The sequence below is a fragment of the Meleagris gallopavo genome, chromosome 1 (genome assembly GCF_000146605.3).
Source record: "Meleagris gallopavo isolate NT-WF06-2002-E0010 breed Aviagen turkey brand Nicholas breeding stock chromosome 1, Turkey_5.1, whole genome shotgun sequence".
NCBI classification, from domain to species: Eukaryota; Metazoa; Chordata; class Aves; order Galliformes; family Phasianidae; genus Meleagris; species Meleagris gallopavo.
In genome coordinates, this window is record NC_015011.2 from 7,435,179 (window position 1) to 7,454,288 (window position 19,110).

General features: G+C 43.6%; 1 protein-coding gene and 1 long non-coding RNA gene across 3 annotated transcripts in view; one reads left to right on the forward strand and one right to left on the reverse strand.

Moving 5' to 3' along the window:
* Window positions 1–889: 889 nt before the first annotated feature.
* FRMD4A (FERM domain containing 4A) overlaps window positions 890–19,110 on the forward strand; it is a 201,057-nt gene continuing 182,836 nt past the window's right edge. The window contains exon 1 of one of the 2 annotated variants that reach the window (XM_010716844.3): window positions 890–1,272. In XM_010716844.3, coding sequence (XP_010715146.1) covers window positions 1,207–1,272 — 66 coding nt within the window. In that variant the 5' untranslated portion in view covers window positions 890–1,206. The remainder of the gene's footprint in view (window positions 1,273–19,110) is intronic. The other variant, XM_010716644.3, reaches the window with a different exon arrangement.
* Window positions 5,282–8,628, reverse strand: LOC104912712. Its single transcript, XR_794844.3, has 3 exons — window positions 8,307–8,628; window positions 8,062–8,213; window positions 5,282–7,778 (listed from the first exon to the last, which is right to left on the reverse strand). It is a non-coding gene; the product is annotated as an uncharacterized LOC104912712 (long non-coding RNA).

The window sequence follows — 19,110 nt, forward strand, 5'->3', positions numbered from 1 at the left end:
TGGTGAAACTGGCCCAGCCTAGGATCCTAGGAGACTTCAGTACCATTTCATACCTTACCATGTCTTCCAGTATTTGTCCTTTTTTTGCCTTGGTTTCTGTTCTATTTGGTTATAAGCCATCATTAATGAAAATCCTTGAAATATTCCCACTGGATTTAGCTTCAGTGGGATCCAGATCCATCCATATATTACTGCTACACGAAATACAATGAGAGCTGCAGCCAAGGAATGCTCAGCAAACAGCAATGTCACCTCTCCTCCATTGACTTAAGTAGGAGCAGATGTGTGCAGGAAGACCAAATACTTAGGATCGTGCTTTAAACTTTCCATAAATATATAAAAGGAAGAGTCTTGCCCTGAGAAGAGCTTGGCTACCTCTATGGGGATGCTGCAGAGCTGAGGGGCTGAGCAGTGTGAGGACATCTCAGAGGGGTGCCAGGGAGCCCGCAGGATCCAACTCTCTAGAATTATGTGAGTTTTTTCCCCTTTGTACACAATCCCATCAGTCACCCAGCACTTACTGTAGCTGACGCCCTGGGGAATGGGTAAGGGAATCTATTAATACCCTTAAGAAAAAATTAGCATCCAAACAACTTTTGTTTCCTTGTTTTTTACACGTCTGTGCTCTCCCCTGTCACTTGCTACAGAGCAGAGCCTGATATGCTCTGACAAAGAGCTATTGATGGTGCGCTTGTGTGAATTGGCCCAGTGCTGGTCACAGCCAACTTCTGCAGGACCTGCTGCCCCCACTCTACAATACGCTCCAGTGTGCTGAGCCATTTGTGAAAGGTCAGAAATGAACAGAGAAATGGACTGGAGTCAAAAACAAGTAGTCCTATAAATATCAGTCATCGTCAAAAGCGGTTTATTCCATTCCTCCCCTCTCTCTCCCTCTGTGTGTCTCTCCCTCCCTCTGTTGTGGTTTCCCAGATATAACTCCATGTTTCTGACTGTGAAGCTCTGAAAGGGAAGCAGCACACACACTGCAGCTTCTGCTTCCATTTTGCACACATGGGATAATCCTCAGTCCCGCAAGCAGGACTAACAGCCAGCACCGAGTCCAGACATCATCTGCACTCAGATGCTGTATTTTGATTGCTCAGGTTTTCTTTTTGTGTGCAAAACTCATTTGCTACAGCTTAAGAATTAGTTTTGGCTGCACACAGCTTGGATTGGGACTCCTGAGGGCTCTTCTCTGACTTCACAATGACTTTAGCAGCTAAATTAGAGGATATTGAAGTGACGCTGGAGCACCTACTAATGGATGTATTCGTAAGTAAGCTACAATTTCCTATTTAAACCAGGATGCTAGCAATCCAGAAGGCAGTATACAAAGTTAATGGTGTGTGCTAGGGTTGCATTGGCTTAATTCCTTCACATCTCCTGCTTAGCAGTGGATGCAGCGTTAGCAGCCTTGTGGTACAGCAAAGCCTCTACTGCAAATGGCAACATGTAAACTGGAACGGCATGACTTCAGGGCAGGATATGCTTTGCACTGGTTTTGTGTGTCACCTGCAGTGTAGGTGAAGCACGTGCAAAGGGGGAGAGTTTGGGTCAGAACAGTTTGAGGAGTAAAAGGAGTGCACTGACAGAAGTGTTAAGCTGTGTAATTGCTTAGCATCAAGTGTCTTTGGCTTGGGGATTTTGATAGCTGTGAGGTTATAGCCTTTTAGTAGTTTGAGTTTTGGGTTAGTTAGAGATGAAGGAACAAGCATAAGTGTTTTGAAAACATAAAGTTGTTCCTCCTGGCTATGTCATACACTTTAAAGTACTGCTAATTTAGAATTGCTTCTTTGAAATCATTGACATTCCTTAAGATTTTTTAAACATTTCAAAAGAGACTCCTGATTTTTCAAACACAGCCTCGTGCTCTTTGCCATAGCTGGAGACAGCTGTGTTTTGGAAGTTTTGGGGGTTTCGTGGGAGAAAAACAATAATGAGGGGCTTGTCGTGAAATTTGTCTATTTCAAAAAAGGTCATGCCAAGGTAATTTAAACATTTAGTGAATTCAATCTATTATAAAATAAGATGGCGAGTGACATTCTGAATTTTCAGAAGAGCTCATTTAGTCATCCTTTAAATGAAATGCTTCAGATTTCAAGGTCTACTCATGAGGAATCTCAGGCATCAACCACAAAAGCAAAGAGCAGGAGGGCTTGCCAGCTTTGCAGCCTGTGGTGCTGGTACTAAGGTGCCCATCTGTGCTGTGGGAGAAAGGGATCCAAGCTGCTCTACACAGCCTTTTGGAAGGTGCCCGATTGCCTTTCCTACAGGTTGCTGAGATGGGGGTAGAGGAAACACCTGGGGATTGTCCTGTCGAAGCCTTTTTGTTGGGGATGAAATACTAAAATGCTCTCAGGACAGTAAGATACGAATATATCTAAAGCCTATTACCTTTGTGCATTCAACTGCTCTCCCCAGCACCCTAGAGAAAAACATAGTTAAAAGCCCTGTTTACAGAAAACTAGGGCGTAAACCCTTGTTGCAAGCAAAGGTACAGTGTCTGCACTATGAATGTTGCTGCGTGTGGGAAGTGAACAGGACTTCCTTTGGGCTATTGCAGTTGCTTGCAGTATAAGCTTGGCACCATGAGGCCTCTTGTGCTATTTGTAGCTTGGCATCACTTTGTCAAGCTGGGTGCTTGAAGCTGAGGAGTCTGAAAGCCCCCTCCTCCTTGGGGCAGGTGCCACTGAACAGTGGGTGATTAAAGGGATTTTATCGCTCCAAGCAGTATCTGAGAGACTGCCAGGATTTAGGAACCCAGGGATGTCTGAGTTGTCTGAGGCCATTGTGAGCCAAAGCTACATTCCTACATTCATATGGTTGTGTTTGAAGGACAGGAAAAGCATCCTGCTCTTCTGGGAGCCACCAAAGAAGTCATAGGGAATCATTCCTTCTCTGTTTTTTTTATGTCCCATCATGCACACTGTTTTGAAACTATGTCTAGTCTTTGTCCATTCTTTTGTCCATGTCTTACTTCCATGCAAAAGTCTTTCTTCTGGTGGGGATTTTTAGTTTAGTTTTGTTTTTTCTTGTAATTTACAATGGACAAAATAAAATATGGGCTAAATGATAAAATCAGAGAATGATTTGAAGGAGACTTTTAAAGATCACCTAGTCCAACTCCCCTGAAACGAACAGCGATGCCTGCAGTTAGATCAGGTGTTCAGAGCCCAGACCAGCCTGGCCTTGAGTGCATGGATGGGGCATCCATCATCTCTGGGCAACTTGTGCCAGTGCTTCAGTACTCTTATGGTAAAAAACTTTTTTCTTATATCCAATCTCAGACTTCCATCTTTTAGTTTGAAACCATTTCCCTTTGTCCTACCCTGCTGAAGAATCTGTCCCCTTCTTTGCAGTAGCCTCCCTTTAGATGCTGAATGGCCAAAATTCTTAACAGCTGCAAGTGGCCTCAGTCCATGAAATGAATGCCTGTTTTCTCAGATAGTTTTGAGCTAGTCTCTCAAACGTGTAATTCCAGAAACCCAATGACACTTCCCCAGCTGGGACACTGCAGTCACAGATAAAACTGTGTCCCCTATGAAGGGACATGTGTGTGCCATGCATCGTGCAGTGCCATGCTGTGTCAGACCCCCAGCTGGCTCTGGAAGAGCTGGGTGTCTGTACAGCATTGTGCAGGGACAGAGCCGCAGTGTGGGCTCTGTGCTTCCTCATCCCTCTTCTTCCACTGTAGAGACTGATGCCTTAACATTCAGCAGTGATAGCCTATCTGGGCTCTCTATCAGGGCTGTGAATCTAATCCAGCCTACAGCAAATCAAGGAAATAACTATTCCCTTATGAGCAATCAAGTTTTCCACTGGCTGGATTCTTCTAAAATCTATCTACTACCTAAGAACTAAAGCAGAAAGAGTTCTGGATAAGTGAGAAATAATATCCCAAATGGGGGATCATTCTGTCAGGCATGATTTTCAGGCTTTACTCATACATTGCCTTGCCTTGTGGCGATGTTTGATCTTAAACCACCTGCCCACTGAATGATGCTAACAATAATATCTACAACTCGGTATGAAGGAAGGGCAAAATACAGAGCTCTGTCTGTTATAGATCATTCTAGTTGCCAGGTTTGTTGGAGGTTGTTAACCCATTACCAAGCATTTTGTCATTACCAGTAAGACTGATATTTGGGTTAGGAGAATGGGGCCAGACTAACAGGGCTGCACAGGTTATAGGCAGGTAAGCTGCCAGGTGACAGGACTCTCCTGGGAATGATCTCAAAAGTTGTTCCAGCCAATGCATCTTCGTCTATGTTAGGTTTATTGCTGAATGAGCGATCTATCACTGTAATGTTCCTCTTTCCAAGTCTCTGATGCCTTCCATTACTCCAAACCAAGCAATTATTTATAAAAGTGGGAATCAGTGGTCTGTGGAGACTTGTCTTGTCTTTTTTTTCCTTGGAAGAAACCTATTTTTAATGGATGTTGGACTGCAGGACCAGTAATCTACTCCCAGACCAGTAAGCACTTGCTTTAACATCTTGTACAAACCAGCAAGCCCACTGTATCAAAGTGAAGAGAGAAAGGCTATAGTAGACAACAAATGAGAAATAACCATTTGTTTCTAAAGAAAAAATCCTTTCTCAGCTTAAGCTAACCTACCTTGATACCATTTGTCTACAGCAGGAATATTGACTGAAGACTGTAGAGTTTGGCCAGTTTTTCACTTGATAAGGATTTTAGTTAATTGGTCCTGCAAGGATTCATCTGGAGTGAATTCAGCCTTATGTATGTGTGTGAGTTTGAGTAAAGATTTGCATTCCCATGGCATGAGCTGCCACATCCTTCCAGGACATCCTGTACTCGCCACATTGTCAGCCTGCTATCAGAAAAGCTGCTGTTGCTGCACTAATGCTTCCTTTCCCCCATTATCAAAAAGTGTTGGAGAGCTTTTCTGGTCTCTATGAGACAAGATAAAAGAGAAGTCTCTGACATGACATTTCTTAATTAGCTGTCATCACCAGTGGGCTGCCACCAAACTGCTGAGTGAGGCGGGACTTGGCTGTCTCTGCAAACCCAGGCAGGGAGATGGGGCTAAAGCAGGGAGGCCATATGGGGACAGACATAGCAGAACCTTCAGGCCTGCAACAGACACGGACACCTACAGATCAGCATCCACCACATCTGTAGGTAACCTGTTCCAGTGCCTCACCACCCTTGTAAAAAACTTCTTCCTTATCTCCAATCCAATTCTCCCCTGGTTTGGAACCACTTTCCTTTATCCTATCACAACAGATCCTGCTAGAGAATTTGTCCCCTTCTTTCTTATAGCCACCTCCTTCCCCCACAACCCCCCCAGTAAATACACATATGTACAAATACATACATATACATAAATGTGTGTGCTTAAATATTCAGGAGCCTATTTGATAAGTGACATTCATGAGGACTTCCTTACATGTGGTTGGGCTGTGCTTACTTTGCTTTGGGTGAATGTTGCAGTCAAGGCTGAAAGAAAACAACAGATTAGTGATGCCCCAGCCTCCTTCATCACCCTGAGAAACAGCTGCTCTTCTCCCTTCTGCCAAGTCCTGGCAGACTTAGCAGCAAAATAACAAGGACGTGAAACTTAATTTCTGTTTGTAATATCATAACTTAGTCAGAGAACGTCAGAGGAAAATACCTGGGATGCTGCACGTACTTTGGCTCATTCTTCTGCCAGCTAGTTATGAACAGGAAATAAGGTCTGACTCAAACTCTTGTGCCCAGACCAAACTAAAGATGAGTCTTTGAAGGTGCAGGCATCGAACTCCAACCTTTGAGACTTCAAAATGAGGTCAGCTCCCTTGACCAAATGGTGGCACAAGGAGGCAGGGCTCCATGAACACCTTGGCACTCCCAGGCAGACCAGGCCACCTTGTTCCTATAAGGATTTGAAATGATGCCCACATATTGCAGCCCCTGAAGCTGAACTGTCAATGGAGGAACATTGAAGTAACCTGATTTTCAGTAACAATAGAGAAGCAGCAAGAAAAGCAGCTGCAATATGATACAACTCTTTTCCTCATCATTTTGCAGACAGGGAAATAGACAAAAAGGATATGAAAAAATTGAGCAGCACCATCCCAGATGAAAAAGAGTAGAAATCTAACTTCTGTAATTCCAACACGGTGATTTATTCCATTCTGTCTATAGTACTTCAACACAGAAGCTGAATAATCCAGACTACGAATGTTTAGGATGGAGATCTTCAGTGCCAAGGGTGAGGTGTACCTTTGCATCTACTTCTGGCACTCTCTAGTATAGATAGGTGTTATTACTGGTCCATTCTTGCAGCAATCACACCATTAACCTTGTTTTTTTCTCACACCATCAATACTGATAAACAATAGCCATTCTCATGGTCAATAGAGGCAATGTGTGGAAAAGAAGGGTAATTTGCAGGGTGTAAAAAAGATGGTTGGGTGTAATAAGTGGTTGTGATGAATTTGTTTCAACCACCAAGTGCACTCTGCACACTGCATTTTTCATCCTTGCTGTAATCAAATAAACATGCTTGATGTTACTACCGAGTCCTGGTGTCTGAGCTACATTCATTTTAATATCCAAGGCAATAATAAGACATTATCAACATGTAAAGTGATCCATTAACCTCTATAGCAGTAATAAATTGTGTGACTTTGCTAGGCTGCTAGAACTTGCTAATCAAGGAGCAAGAAGGAAGTCTGTACTTGGAGCAGTCACAAATCACGAATAAAGAAAACCTGAGTATGCTAAACTCACCCTCTGCAACATAATAGGTATTTCTCTCTAGAAAAAGCAGAATCCTCTAGTTTATACTCAGCATATGACTTGCAGGAGTTATAAAGCCTGAATATTGCCAGTAGAGTGAGTAGAAGTAGAATCAGGTACCCTAACCTACACTCACAGTTGAGGATTCTCAGCAGTATGAGATGGAAGAGATCCCATTAGGTAACTATTCCTCAGGTTTTGTTTAGAGAGACGCTTCTGAAAATGAGAACATAAAAATGATCATAACAGGTCTTTCCAACAAATCACCATTCCAGCATTGTGTTGGGCAGCCAACATCAGGTGCCTATGGAAGAATGGAATAACAGGGCAAATATTATCTTCCCACTACCAGTTATCTGCACTCAGGGGTTTCTTGGCCCAGAAGTGGTATCTTTGGATTCATATGCTATTTTATGAATTTGTAGACAAATTTTTTGAACCTAATGGAGGGACCTGAATGTACAGCTGCCATGAAGAGTTCTGGAGCAGAACAGCCACAGTGTTGTGCTGCAGCCCTGTGCACAGTGCAGTCAACTACAGATAGCTCCTAACAGAATCACAGAATCACAGAACCTCTCTTATGTGAGTGGGGTCAGGCTGTTGGCCCTCAGAAAGTCTTTTTGGAACAGAATTGCTTTGTGAAGAAGTCCAGACTTCCTTGCCTACACTGAGAAATGCAGAAATAGAGAATGATGAGCTGGGAGTAAAAGTGTGGGAATACCAACAAGTAAAGGCACAGTAAATAAATACAACACTACATCTAATAACTGGGAGAAACAGACCAAGAGTGGCCGTTTGTCAAGCATATTTTATAGCCAGTGAGAACACATTCACACTTTTAGATATCATCCACCCTCACTCATGTAGGCAGCTAGAGTAGGCTTGGTGCTTCAAACCCTGCAGGTACCCATTTCTTTACACTGATGACAAAAGAAGTGCAGATGACAAGCTCACATGAAGACTGCCAAAGTTAGAGGAGGTAAATGCCGCTCCAGATGTTCCTTACAAATGAGGCAGGGTGTTGATGCAACCTGGTAGGCGGAGAAGAGTTGAAGATATTTCTAAGATATTTCCATTGAAAGCTGATAAGAATTGCAGAGGCAGAAGATCCAGAAAGCCAAACAAACTTATCACATTTCTTCATCTGTTCACACAGATCTACACAGCTCGGAACGTAACAAATTCTTTTTGTATGTTGCCAGTGTTATCTGTTCCTCCTTCAGTTTTCTGCAAATGCAGTTTTGTCCTCACTTAGAGAAAAATCATCTATATTCCATACAGCTACAAAGAAAATTTGGCTGAGAGGCTGCTTACCTGCTCTGAGAAGGCTTAAAAATATCCAAATGTCTCTCAGAAGTCTTCTATTTCCCTCCTTTCTTAAGGGATTTGATGGCCTCTCTGCTACCAATGTGGCTTTCTGTATTAAAGGCACCATAACTCTCTCTCCTTCCTTTACATCCACTTTCCTGCAGTATATTAAGATTAATCAAAACAGTGTAACAAAGATAAAGTTTGAAAAGAGAGAAAATTACACAGCACAAAGAGGCATTTATCTTCACCGTGTTTGACATAGTCCAGATGTGGCATATCCTGTTTAAGGCTTACATTAGCTCAAGGCTGAGTACCTTCCATGCCGCTCTGAGCAAACCTTAATTTCTTCAGGAACTGGAGCAAATTAGCATTACTGAGTACTACACAAGAATAACTCGCTAACATTTTAGGACTTGGTAATGAGAATGCACTGAGTATACACCCGTTCCCCTCTAGTCACCAGGATTTGCAAGATCCCAGATCCCTTACAGAAATATTACAGTCATATACCAGCTGAGTGCATGACTGCTGTCCTACACATCTCATTCAGCCTCTGCTACACATGCAAGATGTGGGAACGTGGTGCTGTTGCCAAATCTCTCTTTTCTTGTTTATATAAGCCCTGGAAGTCAGAGGCGGCCTCTCCAGTCCATTGGTGATGTTTACAGGGGCGTGTCTCAAGGGCAGTGGGGTCAGGCAAGTTCCCTCCCTAATTAATTACTTTCTCTCTGAGTTATGTGGGAAAAGAATCGACCTACCGGCACACCAAAACTCAGGGGAAATGTCCTTCCATCGAGCTGAGGCCTCATTTGCCCTCTGCTGCTGTTCTTCTGGCCAGGCTTTGCCAGCAGCCCATCCTTCTGGATGCAGAGGCTAGAATATTTTCCCTAGTAAGGACCACGTGTAGGACATGGGAAGGAGAGTAGGAGGTGGGACGGAGGCAGCTTCAGAAGCAGTAGGAGAAGAGAAGGGGTGCAGATTGCCTTACCCCTTTCCTGAAGACATTTTATGGAGTGTCCACATCTGGGCTTCAGCTTTCGCTAAAAGACATGCCCACCTCAGCCTCTTTCAAGCAGGTTTAAACATAGTGCTCTGTTTGGAGATGTGTTCTGCTCTCTGACACTTGTCAAAGCAGTCTCCAACCTGACAGCCCAAATCATTTTCTCAAGGGCATGTAATCAGTGAGCTCCCAGATGTGATTACTCCTGAGGCTCCACGGATATATAAAGTCCATTCCCTCTGTACTTGGCACTGGTGAGGCCGCACCTCAGTACTGTGCTCAGTTTTGGGTGCCTTCACTACAAAAAAGACATTGAGGCCCTGGAGCGTGTCTGGAGAAGGGCAACAAAGCTGTGAGGGATATGGAGCACAAGTCTGATGGGGAACAGCTGAGGGAACTGGGGTTGTTCAGTATGGAGAAGAAGAGGCTCAGAGGAGACGTTACTGCTCTCTGCAACCGCCTGAAAAGATGTTGTGATGAGGTGGGAGTTGGCCTGTGCTCCCGGGTAACAGTAAAATAATGGCTTCAAATTGCACCAGGAAAGGTTCAGGTCAGATTTTACATAATACTTCTCAGAAAGAGTGGTGAGGTATTGGCACAGGCTGCCCAGGAAGGTGGTGAAGTCACCTTCCCTGGAGGCATTCAAGAAACATGTAGATGGGCACTGAAGGACATGGTTAGTGGGCAATATTGGTGGTAGGTAGAAAGTTGGACGAGTTGATCTTAGAAGTTTTCCAATCTTAACAATCCTATGGCTGTAATATATATCAGAAATGAACTTCTCTGAGTCATGAGTTCATGAACCCACGTGTGCCATGCTGCAGCACTTCTTGTCCACAGGCATGGGGAGGTGTGAAGGACTTTGTGCCCACCGGCTGTGATGAAGGCTTGCTGCATGCAGAGGAAATCCATGGCTTTCAGTGGCTGGGGACCACAGGCTGCCCCTCTCACCTTAACAGGCTGCTGAATTATTGCCAACTCTGATGGAAAAAGTTGATACAGGAAGGGAACGCACCGGCTGTGTTTTTCCACATTTTTTCCCAGAGTAGAGTGGTGTATATATCATGATATCTTTCTCTGAAACAATGTGTGACCGTTTTTTCTGTATTATGTTTTGTTTTAATTTTAAGACAAGCTGGGTTTGCAATGGCAAGCAGTGCTTATCTTTCACTCTCAAAGTGGGCATTTCCTTTACAGTCTGATTCTGGGTGCAATAAAACATAAGTTACTGAAACCCTCAAAGCATTATTCTGTTGTCATTGTCTTGCAAATCTTTGTTATGCCCCAACATATAAGCTCCGGAGGATTTCTTACAGTGAGAAGAAATTCCACCAAGATTAATAGGAGCTGCTAAAGAGCTCAGATACAAGCAGTTTCCTTACAGGGACTCCAGGGAAAAATTTGGCTTTGCTATGGATAGAAGCCACGGATATCATCCAGGATAGAAAATATTGTCAGAAGCTGCAGTTATCAGTGTTCTCCTCTTATTCTGTTGCCATATTTGTGTCTTCACAGAGTGCAGCTCCAAAGGGGGTATTTCTGTACTGAATGACTTTTCAGGTTTACAAAGCAGTGTCTAGTTGATAGATCTGATAGATACAGCATGATGCACTTCAGTCTGTGCGACTGATGCCACTGATCTCCACTTGCCAATCTTGCTGGGTCGACACTGGAACTTGACTCTTCTGTTGCAAATGTAAGACACACTTTGCATCAGTAAATGATTTTTCTATCCTTTTTATTGAAAGAGAAAAAAGAATCTAGTCTAAATAGCAATCTTTTGGAATGTAGTTTCCTCTGATGCATTGTTACCACAAACCACTGTTCCTGGCAGCATGCAATTAGTACTGAAAAACATCCACTGCTTAAAAGAGTTTCGTCTTTCAGCAGTTAGTAAATATAGCATGCCTCTGTTGAGGGTCTGTGGTGACAAGGCCAGGATGTTTCCTTGCAATAATTTGGCTTTTATTTCCTACTATGCTGTTCAGAGATTGTCTCTGCAGACAAACACAGCTGAATGGAGCCTCAGTGATGAATCTGGTCACCTCAATCTGCTCCCGCAGCCAACAAGAGAGGCAGGATTTGGGCAGAGGAAAACAGTACTGGATGAGTTGAAGCACCCTTGGGCATGCCTATATGTGCCACAAACACCTAAACTGCCTCTCTTGAAACAGTGAGCACAGAAAATAATTTAGTACCTTAGGTCATACCCAGCTCCTGGCCTTTTGGTCACACTATGCGTGCGTTCACTTCCAGCCTCTCATCTAGAATCAACTCTTTCTCTTGTAAACAAATTCCATCAGGAACTTAGGGAATGAACTTCTTTCAGGATGCCGTGCAATATGGAGGTTTGAATCCCTCCACCCAGCTGGTCATCCATCATTATCCCAGCCATCTGTGTAGCAGCTCTGGGTCTTCCCTTTTCCCGATGTCCTCATGTTGCATTTTGGGGCAAATAGCGCATTTCCAGATTCATACTATAAAAATACAACTGCACCACCTTCACATTGCTTTGGTACTTGGATCTGAAAAGCTGAGGCAAAAAAATAACTGCATCCTATCAGCAGCAGAGACCACAAGTAGTCCATTGAGTGCCATTAGTTTACATGGCTCTAAGGAGAACATTTAGTCAAGACTACATTCCCCAAAATAGTATCTTCCAATTATGCTATATCCCCATGAAATGCTGTCTTCAGAGATAATTCTACACTACCTGTCCTGTAGGAAATCTACCAATCTAATCATAGTAGACTACTCTGTCTACCTGCCTGTAAATGTACCTTGAACAATTTTAAAAACAACACCAAAACTCATGCTTCCAAATGTTTTCCACAGATTTGATGACTCTAGTTTGACTTCCTGCTTCTACATTTATGTCAACTGGGAAGTGAGGAATGACACAGAAGAAAGAGAAAGTGTCACAGTGGTTCCATGTCTCCAGTTTTTAGTATTTACATGGAGGATACCCATAGGATTTTGCCTAGAATGCAATACAGGAGGTGAGGGAGAGGTCAGGCCCATGGTATATCATGCAGAGATCTTGTTGGAGCTGACTCCAATGTCATACATATGGATAGGCTCCTACTTCTCAAGTGCACCAGAAGTTTCCTGCAAAGATGAATATTCATATTACTATTCATCTGCCTTGAGCAATATGCAGATTTTCATTTCATTTACAAGACCTAAAAACCTACAGAAAGAATATGTAGATTGTGCAAACGACTCCCTCGTGAAGAAAATGTGTCCAAATGCTGCCTCATACTGATACAACGAGATTGCCTGCTTCTTGTCCCAGTATCATAGACCCTGGTGAAGATTCATGTCCTCCTGCGGATAAAGATCTACATATAAAGCTGGTCTTTCTAGGAGTTGAAACATAGAACGATAGAATCATTAAGGTTGGAAAAGACCACTGAGATTACCCAGTCCAGCTATCAACCCATCCCCACCATGCCCACTAACCATGTTCCTCAGTGCCACATCCATCCTTTTCTTGAACACCTCCATCTTGAACACCTTGACTCCACCATCTCCCTGTGTCAGTGCCTCACCAAACCTGCAGGAGGCCCTGCTTACAGGAATACAACCCTTCTGGGAAAGGGTCTGGGGGTCTGGTGTGAGCAATTCCCCAAGATACCAGTAGATCCCCACTGGCTCTGCTGGTACCAGCGAGAGCTCCTGTGGCCAGCTGAGAAATGTCAAGTACCTCATTCTTAAACAGTCTGTGAGATAGCAGGGGAGTTAATGCTCATTTAAAAACTGCAAGAAGCGGAGACTGTAACTCTGCACCTATTCCTTAGAAAGAATCTATATAAGTCAGTCATGCCTAAGATATTTCCATCTTTTCCTGTCCCCCTCATTCTCTTTGGCAAGAGCCATATGGAACTAATTATGAACAAAGGCTGATTGTTTTAATATTTAGAGTTTCCCACATCAAGCCGCCGGTTTCTTTCCTTGGCTGGTTTTAATGTATGTGCATATGTTGAGCAGATACAGAGTTCCTCTTCTCTATTCTAAACAGTTGCTTTAATGTCATGTCCACAACACCTTCATCCTTGCTTTTGGACCTCAATCAAAACAAAGTATTTTTAGTTTTGTATTAAAATGAGAACAATACACGGAGGAAGGGATTGGCTCCACAGCTCAGCAGAATTTGGTCTCCTAGCTAGACAGCTCCAGTTACAGATAATCCTAATGCAGTTATTTCTCTAAGCACACATACAAGTTGTAGATAGCACCAAGCAGGTTTCAATGACATGGATGTGTACAGAGGGAATGTGAGTGGCACTGTGTGCTCCTTGCACTTTACGCATGTGCTGTACTGTACCATACCCAGCACGCAGCCTTAACCCCTGAGTGTCTGTGTTTAACTGAGCAGCCCAGAGGCTCTGTGAAAGCCCAACAGCTCTGTGCCTGTGCTTTCCAACCTCCCAGAGAGAGGAATATCTGAACGTAGGATTTAACATTAATCTCGGCACCAGATGGTGATACACCAGATATTCTTTTTAAGGTGAACATGTGATCTACTGTACAGCAAACCAGAGGGGTCTGCAGTCACATGACAAAATGTACAATAAGTCTGATAGAGCTTTGATGAGACAACTGACCTGGTTACCATCTGTAGCAACAAGAAGCAAGCTTGACATTTTTGGAACATTCTCCCCAGGAGCTTAATTCTTCCACCTCTGTGGCACAGCAATCCTGCTGAGCAAACCACACCAAGAAACAGAAGGAAGCTAAAGATACGCTGCTCGAAGCATGTTGTTAAGGTTACGAGACTTGGGCTTTCCTTTCCTTTTTTTTTCCCCCCTCCTCCCCCCGCTTTTCTTTCAAACAAACCACATTTTGACTCATACAGTCTGATGTGAAAACCCACTCAGCTATTTGATATTTGGGAAATCTCGATGAGCCTGTAAGTTATTTCAAAGGAAGCCTCGTGTGTGTGCAGTGAACTACCCTCCTCTCTTACTACACACACACACACACACACACACACACGAGTTAGCTCTGCACTATGGTAGTACAGACTGCCGTGACTCCGGGTAGGACCCGAAGACTTTTGTTCAAAATACCATATGGATCACTGAGGAGACGCAGTGTGGAGAGGGTAAGCTGTGATTTCTTTGTACTAAATGCATGCCCAGTGGATGAGGAGGGTGCCATGTGATAGCAATTGTCTGCACTGCTAGCAGTCAGAACTAATAGGGGTTTATGCCATGGTGTGCAGAAACAACTGCTGGTGGGACCTGTGTGGGGATGTATGGGAATCAGCACTGGTCAGAGGCTGTGTGGTAATTTAGAGCATTAATTGGTGCCAGCAGTAATTATATGATAACATGCAGTCATTGTAACTAGTCAGAGGTTCTGTGATGATCTTTGGAGGTAATTGATGCTGGAAAGAGTTGTTTCTAGTAATCAGTACTTGAGAAAGTGTGATGGCGTATGGCAGTAACAACCAGCGGGGAGCAAATGATAATGTCAAATAACACCAGCAGAAAGCTCAGGGCGATGCAGAAGGGCTCTGTGTAAGTAAACATAGATGCAGGAATCCCCCAGGTCTGTCCCAGCAGAGATATACAAAGAGGTAACACAGAGCAGGATGGGCTGTATGGTGCATGATGTTACTCCAGCTGGTGCCAGGCAGTGACACAATAGGCCACATTTGATGGCAAGAAGTTCTGCAAATCCAGAGCAACTCCAAGCTGCTCTGTGCAGAACCGTTGGAAACCTCCATCTGAGGCATCTGTTTTGCTGAAAAGCAGTTTCCTGGCAGCCAAAGCCACCTATGAGCTTACTCTGAGTTTAGTATGTGCATCATTCAAAAAGATTATATGGTTTGGAGTATTTCAAAACAAATTATCTTTCATTTTTTCTTTCATTTGCATGAATGTCTTGATTTTTTTAAAGGAATCTGAAAAAAAAAATCTCAACATTTCATTGCAGGTCAAAAGCTGTCTCAGTTACATGCAAAGCCATTCTTTAATTCTTCCTTTTGCAGAAGGGAAAGCAGAATCACTTTGTGTCAACATGAAACATATTTTCTTTGCCTTTCCAGTTCAGCAAGCAAACCGAAAATAATCAATTACTCACACAGCTTTGGTCTTCTATTGTTTGATTGTTGTTGGTGCTTCGGAGCACATTCAGAAATGTTCCTCCTGGTAAATTTGGGCTTTGCAGTTCAAGATGATCGTTCTGAGAGGGGTCAGGGCGGGCTGTCCTGCCTGAAGGCTCAACCTGCCTTGGGAACAGTGCTTTATTTGTGCTACCCCATACCCAGATTTGTTGTAATTAACATTGGCCAGGGTTTGCTGTTCCATAGAGGCACTGCTTTTGCTGTTTGATGAACAGATATGGATCAGTGTTGGCTGACTTTGAGGATGCTCTTGCAGGCGTGGGGAGCTGGAGCTCCCTTCTCCAAAGGGGGTCCTCACAGGGTGCAAGCTTTACAATGCTGTGGGGCCAGCATTCTCGAGCCTCCACCCTTGCTGGCTGGAAGGGCTTCCAGCATCAGGGCCAATGTAGGGATGGGCAAAGTTTAGGCTAGACATTAGGAGGAATTTCTTCTTGGAGGAGTGGTCAGTCATTGGAACAGGCTTTTCAAAGAGGTGGTGGAGTTCCCATTCACAGAGATATTTAAGAGGCATGTGGATGAGGCATTAAGAGAGATGGTTTAGTGTTAGGACTCTGTAGGTCAGGTTGTTGGCTGGACTTGATATTCTTGAAAATCTTGAAGCATACAGGATTTTATAATTCTATGATACTCTATCTGAGACCAATGAGCCCGGAGAAAAGTCATATAACAGTGTGGAAAAGAGGAAATACACTGGATTTGGAGAAAGCTACCCACAGTGGCCCACCTGAGCAACAGCTGCCCACGTCCTCTGACTTGACCATGAAAATTAGTTTTCTCATGGAAAGTTTAGAATGAGAGCAGTACAATGACAGTTAACTTTTGAAACAGCCCCATGGTGGGGATTACAGGAAACCATGGAAAAGGGAAGGTGTTGGAAAAGATCAGTAGTTATATAGGAAGCAAGAGCAGAACAGACTGCAAACTGTACACTATCATAGTTGTGGTTTGTATAATAGCCATGCATGCAGCATGCACATGCTGCAGGGGAGAAACATGCATATTTTTATATTTATGGATATATGGATGCAAATATATGTAGATAACAGAACCATAAACTCATGGAATGGCTTAGGTTGGAAGGGACCTTAAAGATCATTCAGTTCCAACTCCTGCGGTGGGCTGGTTTCCACCCACCAGATCAGGCTGCCCAACCCAACCTGGCCCTGAACACCTCCAGGAATGGGGAATCCACATTGTACATGGATGTGTGTATAGGAAGTGAGAGATACTAATCACAAGTGACAAGAAATGGGGTGTGGGTATAGGAAGTGAGGGACATTAATCACAAGTGCCAAAACATGGGCAAAACTTGTAACTCATGCAGAGGACAGCAAGCACTGACATGTATCAACTCATTGCTTATCTTAACTCTGCTTTATGAATGGGAAGGGACAGTGTGCCATTGATCCCAACACAGTGTCTCATACCATACACAGAGGTTTTGAGTTGGCTGGAACCTTATCAGCAAAAGCAGGGGCACGGTGGGTGGGTGTGCTGAGGCACATGGCTCCAGTTCAGAGACCAGCTGCTGTCAGAGAGTTATGTGTTGTTTTATTTTCACACACATTCACAGTTTATTTCTCTCCTTCCCACTCTCTGACCTAAGACTGGAATGGTTTAGGCTTCTTGTCAGGCAAATATTGAAGCCTTCCTTTGAGTTATGCTAGGGAATTTGGTACAGTGATGTTTGCAACCATCTCTTTTTTTTGTGTGTGTTCTAAATTGTTGTCTTTAATCTCTCTGCCTTGTCACAGAGCTACTTCATTGGGTAAATGGTTTTTGAAGTTGTTTGCAGCCAATTTCATTAAAGCATGGCATTGAGCTCCCAACAAGTAAAGCTAGAAGGAAACAATCCCCTGTTTTGGGGTCTTGAAGTCACACAGAACCTACGTTTCCCAGCTCAGAATCCAACGAAATACCACTAAGTGTGTTATCTAAGACAAAATTAAGTTCTGTGCTTGGAGCACAGCAGAAGCTGGTGTCAGGACTGAGACATTGGCTGGACTCACCTAAGTCAATGTGGATGTCTATGAGACATCTCCATCTTGGCCAGCACCTCAGGGATCATTGCAGAAGATGCAGTTGTTGCCCGATCACCTATGTTTGCTTGAATTAACTACTCCTTAAACTCCAAATAACTCTCCATTAGTCAAGTTACAAGGACCCTGTGATCAGAAGGGGACACCCCAACCTGTTGACACAAACCTCATCCCTCACACGCTCTCTCTTAACACAAATCCTTCCCAACCAGATCATCCGACTCTGACTCTCCTTCCCCCACCAGTAAACACGCACGTTAAATATGTAGTCCTTTCTCTCTTTGCATTATTAATGTGAGACCGTTTATGCCTGCGAGCTATCTTTATTACATCCATGTGCTGCGGATGTGTGTGAGAGGAAGATGAATGGAGTCCTGCTAATGCCTAACAAATGCCTGGTACCATTCAGAGATCTCTGTCTGCTCTTGCAAGGCACTGGCAAAGACGAGCACATACTTATTCCCTCTCTCAAGACCTCACTGGCTATTTTCCAGCCATGGGAATGTTTCTCACCAGAAACACAAGGCATTGTTTTTCAAGTTAGAAAGCTGAGAGAAAACACACAGCTTTCTTGCATTAAGAAAGAGCAGGTCTGCCCTCTCTCCTGCCTCTAAGGCTCAAAGGATGGTAAAGATGCTGTACAAAAAGGAAGGCCATCTCCAGAATAAATGAAGTGCTGTGAGAAACAAACCAAAATGGGTATGCTATGGCTAGAAAAGTTGTTTTATATTAGGTCTTGCAGTCTGCACCCTAGCTTTAAGTTCCAGATTTCAGCGATAGTCAGTCAAAAGCCCTGTGCCCACAGTGCTGTTAATGGATGTTTGCAACTCAGCAAGGCTTCAATCTCAATCATTTTTTTGTTTCTTGTGCCTCTGAAGAAGGTAAACTAAGATTAAAAATGCATCCAGAGCTCCAAACCAGAACTCTTCTGTCCATTACATATGTGCAAATCTACTCCAGCATGGAGCTGGGACTGGTATTTACCTATGACACTTCTGTGCCGAATGGATATCCATGAACATTCACTGATATCATGACTCTAAAACAGATCAAGCAGAGATAAATCTTTAAATGGATCTTTACTGCCATAGAAAACAGATGGCAGAAGACAAAGCTCCCATGTTCTTATCCCAAGCTGCAAGCATGTTAAGAATGCAGCAGGAAACGTCATTCCTCCTATAAATAAATTTCTCTTGAGAAGAGAGAACCCAGCGTTGAAAAAAAAAATCAGTCTATCAGCTCTGCAGGCCAAGTCTGAGGCAGGTTTTCCCACGCTGTTCTGCAGCTCATGGCGACCTTTGCTTTCAGCGACAATAGGACGCCTTCAGGCAAACCCACCAAAAGAGTTGGGGCATGTATTGCTACTGCACAAATTATTACTGAGTTATTGATTTTCTATCTCCACTGGACAAAGCATAATTCAGCCTTTGCCTTGTTATTAATCATTTTCCAGCATGCACTTAAGAGTAAAGTGGTTGGAAACCTTTCACAGCCAGGGCTCTAGTGAGGGCTGTGACAGGGTGGAATAAGGCAGACCTCACAATGTTTGTGGTGGAGTGGTCTTCATTTGTTAAATTCTCTCATGCAAAAGTCTGAGCAGTGCTGCAGGTGCTCTCTCTGACACCACAACAAAGCAAGGGCTCCAAGGGAAGTTGATCTGCCCAGTTCATGCTGACTGATTGCAGACTTGTACACTGGCATGCAGGTGCTGCAAACCTTTGCTTCCGTGACATTTTTCAGTGTGCCTCTTACCTTGACAGCATCACTACTAATCTGATGGACTGTCAAGGTGAGAACAGAGTTATTCACATACTGTGGATAACAGAAGAGAAGTAGATAATTGAGTGTAGAGAAGGTGCCCAAGAGAGAAGAGGGACCTT